General features: G+C 48.0%; 1 protein-coding gene across 1 annotated transcript; it reads right to left on the bottom strand.

Annotated features, from left to right (window-relative positions):
- Positions 1-1487: 1487 nt before the first annotated feature.
- On the bottom strand, positions 1488-7490 carry VTCN1 (V-set domain containing T cell activation inhibitor 1). The gene is made up of 5 exons (XM_032192112.1): positions 7459-7490; positions 6169-6233; positions 5066-5413; positions 3437-3715; positions 1488-1609 (listed from the first exon to the last, which is right to left on the bottom strand). Exons 1-5 carry the CDS (start codon positions 7488-7490, stop codon positions 1488-1490), a joined length of 846 nt encoding a protein of 281 aa, XP_032048003.1.
- Positions 7491-8851: the final 1361 nt, after the last annotated feature.

The following is an 8851-nucleotide window of genomic DNA, read 5'->3' as shown; positions in this document are numbered from 1 at the left end:
CTGAGGAAAACACTGACTGTAAGGACCTAAGATGCAGAGATCAAAATCTGATCAAAAAGTGCAACTGAAAGTATCCTGTAAAATTAAGTAGTAACAGACGGTGCTTCAGCAATAGATAGGAAGTGCTAGACAAGAGACTTTAAAAAACAAAAAGGCAAATTTGTACATGTAGTCTTAACTGTGTTGAATAACTGGGTTTATTTTTGAACTTGAACTTTCCAGTAAAATTGTGCTCCCTCTTTTCCTCCTCGTTTTTTTTAGTCATCTGTCTGCTCCCACTATTACTACTCTCCTGCTCCTCTTTTAATTCCTGTTACAAATGTCATCATCTGGCCTAATAAAGGACTTCAGAGGCTGTTTACCTTTGCGAGGTTGAAAACCTAACGCTTACTCCAGTGTTAGCAGTTTTCTAATCCACCAGTTAGCCTGTTGGGTATTTTCTAATCCATCACAATGCCTTTTTCAGAAGAGGAGATTCGTTATGGTTTTCTGAGGAGATTAAATAGATGGCTTGCAGTTTTATTAATATATTCAGGGAATCACAAAACATGAGACAGATAAAGCTCTTTGATTTGCCTGCTTTTAGTGTTCTGGGTTTGAAGGGCCATTTCCCCGGCCCGTTACAGGTAACCCTTTTCCTGTTTATCTCTGTCCACAATCGGAGCTCTGGTCACTGTGTTACTTCAGACAAGAGAACACATCTCGTTCCCATGATCAGAGTTTTTCCTTTATTTATGCAACTGTCCTTTATCACAGTCTCGTTCAGAAGCCAAAGTATCCTGTTGTTGGCATGAGTGAGAAATACAAAGGAAAAATCAACTGGCTTCGCTTTGTGCCACTCCGTGCTCTCAGAACTGGGAGCTGGTCTTAAAAATTTCTCACCCCAAGAGGGAGGAAAGCATGAAGCATGTTCTGCATCAGGGTAGCTGTAATGACTGCATGGAAGGACAGAGATGATCATTTTATGGCTATTTTTTTGTAGCTCTCCATCACCAGTTTGCTTCAATGCTAATCAATACCGAAGCCACTTGCTCTTTTTTTGTTGTTGTTGTTTGTTTTTGCACCTGGCCTTGCAGCCATGAACTGTATTTGAGGCTCAGAGAGCGCTCAGAGCAGCAAGCCAGAAGTCAACGTTTAGGGTCAAAGAGAAGGTTGAGGAGGGAAGGAAAATAAAATCATAGAATTACGAAGGGAAAATGAAGGGAAGAATAAGCGATGGTGTAGACAGTGTAAGAGCAGAACATCTGGAGTTGCAGAAAGCGATGACAAAAGCCATCAGGGAGCCTGTGGTGGGGACAAGCCATGTGTCCCACCTAACTTTGAGCTGTAGGCAGGAGGAAGACATCTTCCCGTTCTGCCAGGCTTGAGTTAAGCCTGCTGCTGTGACAGAGCTCAGCAAGAGCCACCATGTGTGGCACCAAGCATTTATGCCTATGGGTTTCCCTTTCCAAGCTCACCTCCTGTGTCCAGCAGCGTTTCCAACTGTTTTACAGTGACAGCAGGCACGCGGGCAGCAGAAGCATCCAGTGACAGGCTGGAAGGGAGGAGGACGCTGACTCTGCGTTCAGGTTCACCAGCTGCAGGTTGGTCCCCCTGGTAATGCTGAAATCTGGAGCGGAAGAAGAGTGAGAGGCTACCAGAAAGGAGAACAGGGAAGAAAAGCAACATGAGTGCATTTCTTCCTCCTCATTTTTCTGAATACTGATGGACACTGCCTCTTTTGCTGGAACTTGCTGCTATGAAGCCCTCGCTGCAGCAGAGCTATCACCCTTTCCACGTACAATATGGAAAGATATCCAAGCTCAAGAAGTGTTTGGACAACGCTCTCAGACACATGGTTTGATTTTTGGGTGCTCCTGTGTGGAGCCAACAGTTGGACTCGATGATCCTTGCGGGTCCCTTCCAATTCAGGATATCCTGTGATACTAAAAACTGATTGCAAATACCCATTTTACAGCAGCAAGACCCTGAATGGTTTTCCAATTAGTGGGAGAGAGGATGAAAAAATAGATTTTAAATATTTTTTAGGATTCTGTGGTATATGTGCCTGAGGTAGCAAAGCTGAAGTCAAGTATCCAAAGGGTTCCCTCCAGTGCAGTGTTCCTATATTTAATTATTTAAATGTATAATTATATTTATATATAACTTATTTAATTCTTCAGAACGACTGAGACATCTGACTGATAATACCAGTACAGAGCACAGATACGTAGCTTGGAAATATAAATCCAAATGTTTTAGTCATGTATGCAATATAATATTGCCAGTACTAAGTGTCTGATGGTCTTATTAATGAGTGGTACTACAAATCCTATCCATGCTCTTGGTAAGTGTTGCCTACACAGGTTTGCCTTAAAATAAGAGGCTGAAGATTTAGGATGATGTAGATGACAAATAACTGAATAACAGCCTTAAACCCAGCACATTCCCTTTCAAATCCCAGTTTGCACATAGTTTATAGATCAGATTCTGTTCTGCAATTGCCCTGCTGTTAAAGCACAGATATTTTACCTAAGTGACTACTTACTTTTTTTTAATATACCTGTGAAAGTGATGGTAGTTGATTGTTAAGGTGATCGGCTAGGATTGTGAAGTCTATCCCAATGTTTCTAGAGAAGCACTGATATTTTATTTTTCCTTGTAGGAACCGAACTAACAAATGAGTCCAATGCCAGGAAAAATGATTAGTCTAGTGATACCGGTGTGGTGCAGACACGCCTGAACAAGTTTGGAAAGATCTAGTTCATTTGCTAAATCCTGAGTCGTGCTACTATTAACACTTCAGCTATGACTGCAACTGGTGGAATGCCACAAATTCCAGCTAAGCCTTTTTTTGGTAAGTTTGTTTTCCTGTGAATTAGGACTTCTAAACACAGGGAGTGGGCTGCAGTCAGAGAAATTGTCACCAGTGCCAACTAACAGCCTTCTGGTGTGTCACAAAAAAAAAGTGATCTAAACTGAACTGGCCAAAGAAAATGTCAAAAGTTGAGTGGGGTTGTTTGGCTTTTGTTAAGATACGAAGGAATGCATTCCTGTGAAGTGTGTTCCTGCTTCCTTCCTGTTCCCTGCCCGTCCTGTCCCCGTGCCAAGGGAATGATTGATACCGTGGAGAAGGTCTGGCACAGAAGGACCAAACACCCCGGAGAGAGATGTGCCTGGATTTAGTGGCAGATTTAATGCAATCTACAGACATATCCAGTAGGTTTAGGCATCTCCCTATCTGGATAAGAGAATATTGACCAATCCGCCAGATCACATTTTACTATTTGGGATCCAGCAGTGGAAAGCAAGCAGTGATCCCCTGCCTTCCCTTCCTTTACCAAAACCTCTCACCGACACAGGAAAGGCAGTGCTGCAGGAGCCCCCCCAGCACACACGGATGCATTTTTCTCCCCCCCTGCCATGCACGTGGTCTCTGGGTGGTGTTAAACCCTACCTGTCACCTTGATGTCGCCTGTGGCCTTGGCAATGCTGTTTTCAATCACGCAGGTGTAGGTGGCGTTAGCGGTAATGTTATGCAGCAGGGAGACCACCTTCAGGGTGATGTTTTCGGCGTTCAGCTCGTAGCTGGTGTTGGCAGCCCGGGGCAGGCACTTGCCCGTGTGGCTGTAGGCTGTCCAGTGCACGGTGGGTCGAGGGAACCACCGTGGCGCTTCGCACTGCAGTGTGTCCCCGCTGCTGCTGTTCTCCACCTGGACATTTGGGGTGCTGAAGGCTGGGGGAGAGAGACAGGGAGAGAAAGGAAACAGACTCATGTTGTCTGCATCATGTAGCTGGCGTAACTCACCACCAGCTCACTAGAAAGAACCAGAGACAACAAGAAACAGGTGAAACCGCTGGGCTTAGAAGCACGTTGCTCTGTGCCAGCAGGGAATGGGATGACCAAGGCCAGAGGTGTTAGGAGAATTAAACACCCATAAGTGAAAATTCAGCTGTGTCAGTGCACTTTTTAAGGTTGGTTCAATCTGGCAAATATGTAATACTTCATATAACTATGATATGGGCAGTTTGTTGCTTTGAGAGTTTCTTTTTTTTTGTTGTTGGTGGTGTTTGTTTTTGTTTTTTTTTTAATATATAAGTTATAAAAACAGGAAAAGGTTCTGAATATGCTAGAATTTTTACCATGCAGCAGTTCTGGCTGGAGACTTATCTTAAGTCTAGAAAGAAAAGGTTAACTTCTGGCTTTAACAGGCATGATATCCGGATCTTTGGAAAATCATTTGGCAATGCCCATTCTAAAAATAGAGGCTTTTGCAGTCGGTTAAGTAGCCAGTAGACTACGTCTGGGAAATGTAAGAAAAAAAGCAAATGCCTAAAAGTGCTAAAATAATCTTTCTCTGAAACAAGGATGTGGAAAGAGAGAGTAAGGCCATTAACACCTCTGGAAAAGGAAGAAAATATCCTATTCTCTTACATGTAATTATTTTTCCTGCTCTGGACACTCAGAAGTTTGGGACACGATCAAAAAGCTTGACGAAGCCACGCAGCACTTCCTGCCCTTTGGGACTTCATGGAGGTGGGAAAAAATAGTGTTAGCTTTCAGCTTGTGTCATGCCATGGGATGACGGAAACGGTAAAGCCACACAACCGAATTTGGCACTTCACAAAACTAATGTTTCCAAACCTCACAAGCAGTCTTCAGCTGGGATTTCCCCCCCTTCCAAGACATGTGCAATTCCTTTGGCGAGGTTTGGTGAAACCAGCCTCTCGGGGAGGAGATCCTCATGGCCACCATCAGCCCTGTCCTACACAGGTGTGGAGGGCCCCGTGGTGGCCACTGCTCACACCGGCTCCAGCGCCTGAGTAACCTCAGGCAGGTCACACAACCACAGCATGGCTGAGGTTGGCAGGGCCCTCTGGAAGCCATCTGGCCCAAAAATCTGCTCAAGCAGGGCCACCCAGAGCAGGTTGTCCAGGGCCACGTCCAGGTGGCTTTTGAAGATCTCCAGGAGGAAGACTCCACAACCTCTCCTGGCAACCTGCTCTACTGGCCAGACCTGGCCACGCCAGCCTACGTTTCACAGCAGGAGTTTATTTTCTGTATGTCTGGGCAGCATTTCCTCACCTCCCGTCTGGTACTGCAGCTCCGCCACCCCGCTCCCTCGGGACGTGGTGACGGAGCACCTGTAGGTGCCGGCGTCGGACAGCTTCACATCCCTCAGCTCCAGGGAAGCGTTTCCACCCATCACCTGCTCCGCAAACACCGCCGTGCGGCCCTGAAATTCCACGTCTTGCTCTTGCAGGTGGTCCTTCCCCCCTCGAAACTCGTGAACCAGCCCGGCCACTCCAGCCTTTGCCCACCGAATGGCTATGCTGCCCATCCTGATGTCGGGCTCGAAGGTGCAGCCCAAGAGGCCGCTCTGGCCGATGTTCCCGGGGGACGTCAAGGCGGTGACGCTGATGGAGCGCTTTCCTGCGAGGAGAAAGCAGGGTAGGGTGGTAGCAATTCCAGCTAACGCAGCACCAAACCTCCAGCAGTCCAGGCTGCTCCACGCTGACCCCCCCTTTTTATAAGATAACAAAACCAAAACAGAAAAAAATAAATTGTCTGTAATTCTACTGCGAAAGCACAGGTCAAGAATTCACTTCCTGGAGCAAAATCAGAGCTGCCCCCAAGCAGACGGGGCTCATGCGTGCCTGTGACAAGTTTTCTCGGAAATTCAGAGCCAAGAAAGATTTCCTCACCGAGCTCTGAGTGCCAAGCGCCGTTCTTCAGCCCGTGTGCATAAATCTCAACATTATTTAGACCATTCAAGAGCTCTCAGGCTCTTGTCCTCTTGGAGAGGACAATGCCCTGAGTTAGCACCACAGCACTGGCAAGGCTGGGTTCAAGTGTGACCAGCAATGCTTTGCAGGTGGCTTCTGAAATGGTACGTGTTGTAGCTTTTCCCTTCTTCTGTACTTTAGGAGGGCTACGCAAGAGCCAGGATGTGGTTTAATGCCATGGAGAGATACTTTGCCAAGGAATGTCAGAACTGAAGTCACGCATGAAATCCTCATTCGATCGCCTTGCACGCAATCGCCATAAATCAAGCCTTAATTAAAGGCTGGTAGCTGGCACTTCCACACGGTGCCACACCTCAACCCATGCTCGGGATGGAGGTTGGAGATGCCAGGGCAGGATTTCATTGCCCCTGGCACCAGCAAGAAATCTGAGCAGCCACATACCTGAGACACCAAACCCGATGATCAGGGCGATCACCGCAGCCAGGACGATAATGACCATGGTCAAGCTATTTGGGGGAAAAAAAAAAGGACAACGTTACCATGCAGCCCACCTCCCTCACACCCGGCACGTTTCCGCAGAGCTGCTGGTGGGCAGGAGGTGGAGGCAAGGTGGTCTGGAAACTGTGAGCTGCCTGAATCTGGGATGCCCCATGCGCAGAGGGAGCAGTGGCTTTTGCATCAGAGCCTCGGGAGGAGAACACAACTTTCCCAATGCATCCGGCAGCTTCCTGCAAGAGAGCCTGTGGTGTGCGTAAGACTGCACTGCTCCTCCCTCGCTTACCATGAGCCTGCATCAGTTGCTTACGAAATTTTGCCTGAATCTGAAATCTTGCCTGAATCTCCTCAGACGCCACGATGGCAGGGCTGATAAGGAGCTCGAGGGAATTGCACCATGCGGGTAAGTCCCTCCTGCATGAAGCAGCAGGGATGGGAGAAGGGGAAGACGGGCTGGAGCAGGGGAGAGAGGAGGGTGGCACACCTGCTCCTGGTTTCCACCAGGCTGCGTTTATAACCAGGGGGCTGCAGCTCTTGTTTTTGGGTGGCCGAGCACCCAGGACCGATTGCCAGCTGCTGCCTTCCCTGAGAGCAGGCAGCCAGGGACAAATATCAACCTGGCAAGCAGGCTGCTGTCTGCTCCGCAAGCTGCCTGAGCCCAGGGGAACATTGCTGCACCCCCTCACCCTCCCAGCAAGAGCAGTGCAGTGAGGAAGAGGGGTAGCCAAAAAGGATGGGATTTGGGGTTCCCATGAGCCTTTGATGATTGCAGAACTCTACGTTTCTCAGCCCATCATTTCTATTTTGTGATATTTTTTCTTTCTGTTCTTTTTTTTTTTTTTTTTTCCTCCCTGAAGTCAACAAAATCCTCCCACTGCTCCTCTGAAGCTTCCAGAAAGTCTCCTCCCTCCCTGGGCCATTTCTGCAGTTCAAGATGAGCCCGAGGAGGCAATGGCCTCGAAGGAGCCAGCTGCTTGCAGTGACCTGCTGCACACAGGGCAGAAAAGGGACGCTGGCAGGGCTGGAGGACTGCTCTCAGGGCAGCAAGGGGCAGGCACTCATCTTTTCACACCCAACGGTGTGAATACTCTGGTATTTCAGTAGCAGTACATAGTCAAGCTGCAAAGAAATGCACTCTTGGAAGCTCCTGGCAGCAGAGTGATGCAGTCAAGGAGTCTGGAAAAAGCAGTTCCCTCCCTCCTCTCCGTCCCAAAGCAGACGCAGATAATGCCATACCTCCAGAATATGACCTGGCCTTGGGATGCCATGGTCGCCGCACCTACGAAGACAAAACAAACTCCAGGTGCCCGAAGGACCCACGCAGCGTTCAGCACAGCTCCTGCCCTTTGCACGATGCATTTTCCAGGCTGTCCTGCTTAAATAACTGAACTCAGCTAAGGGGTGGTGAGTGCAAGCAGTGAACTCTCAGGAATGAGGAAGCATGGAGCATCTCAGCTTCCCCCGCCATGCCTTTGACTGGTTAAAGTCACTGGGGAACAGGGGAGACCTCCTACGCCATCCATTAAGGAAACATTTAATTTGATTTAAAATAAAATATAACACAGTCCGTGGTCTGGTAGCTGGATGATCCCGAGGTCAGAGTGCAGCAGTCTCCCACGCAGATCCGCAGCTGACCCATCACTGGTGGGGTGCAGACAGGTCCCACCTGTGGGTCCCCTTCCTGGCCCCGTTTGCAACATGCAGCTTCTCCTGCCGCTCTGCTCTGTGCTAAGAGGTTCCTCTGAGCTCAGAAGAACCATACCAGTGTGGCAATGGCCCCTTTTCTGACTGCTGTTTTCTTCTGCTGAACTCCTCCAGACAAACCTACTTCTCTTCCCTGAGCCCAGCTCCTGCTGCTCCCAGCTCCTCCTGTTACAGTAGACATGAGGGGACGCAAAGGAAAGAAACTGGAGCAGACTCTCCGAGCCTTTCCCTCAGTGTCTGGTCTCACTTGAGGCTGGGATTAGGCTGAGTAACTCTTGGGGATAAGAGGCTGAGAAGGGCAGAGAGACTGTGAAGAGAAGAGAAGGGAAGGCAGCTTTCACCACTGTTTGGTTTCCCAAAAGGGAACCTGCATATTTTATCATCTATGTGTGGACTGCTTTCCAGGAAAGATGGTAAAAGGGGAATTTTTGATAGTCCTTTGACATCGCCAGTGAGTTTCGGTGGTTGGTGGGAGCTAGCAAAAATGATGATGTCTGGAGGAACTGGGAACAGTCAAGCCCTATACCCAGTCTAACCAAAAACAACAACAAAACAATCACCACCAACACCAAAAAACAACATTAGAGGTTCAGATAAAGATGCAGCATAGTATCCACACTCATCAGTAACCAAACTAGCTGCAAAGTCTACTCCTAATGCTCCAATATGGGCTGCTACTGAAAGCTCGTCCTTCATCGTACAGCCTCTGAATGGAACTGAGGAAAGGACATCTCAGAATCACTTATGCCCCGTGATGTTTGCGATAGTTTAAACTTAAAATGCAGACTTTATACAGTTTTCACTTCCTCTCTGCTTTGGCAAGGAATAACACTTTTTAGTCTGATTCATTTTGTAGCATTCTGCTGATCACCAAACTTGTTGCAGATTAGCTAGGCATTACCAGAAGCTAAGAATATCTCTAGGC

Source organism: Aythya fuligula, chromosome 1, assembly GCF_009819795.1.
Source record: "Aythya fuligula isolate bAytFul2 chromosome 1, bAytFul2.pri, whole genome shotgun sequence".
Taxonomy (NCBI): domain Eukaryota; kingdom Metazoa; phylum Chordata; class Aves; order Anseriformes; family Anatidae; genus Aythya; species Aythya fuligula.
Note: the sequence above shows the minus strand (reverse complement) of the source record. Positions and strands in the feature narration are given on the sequence as shown.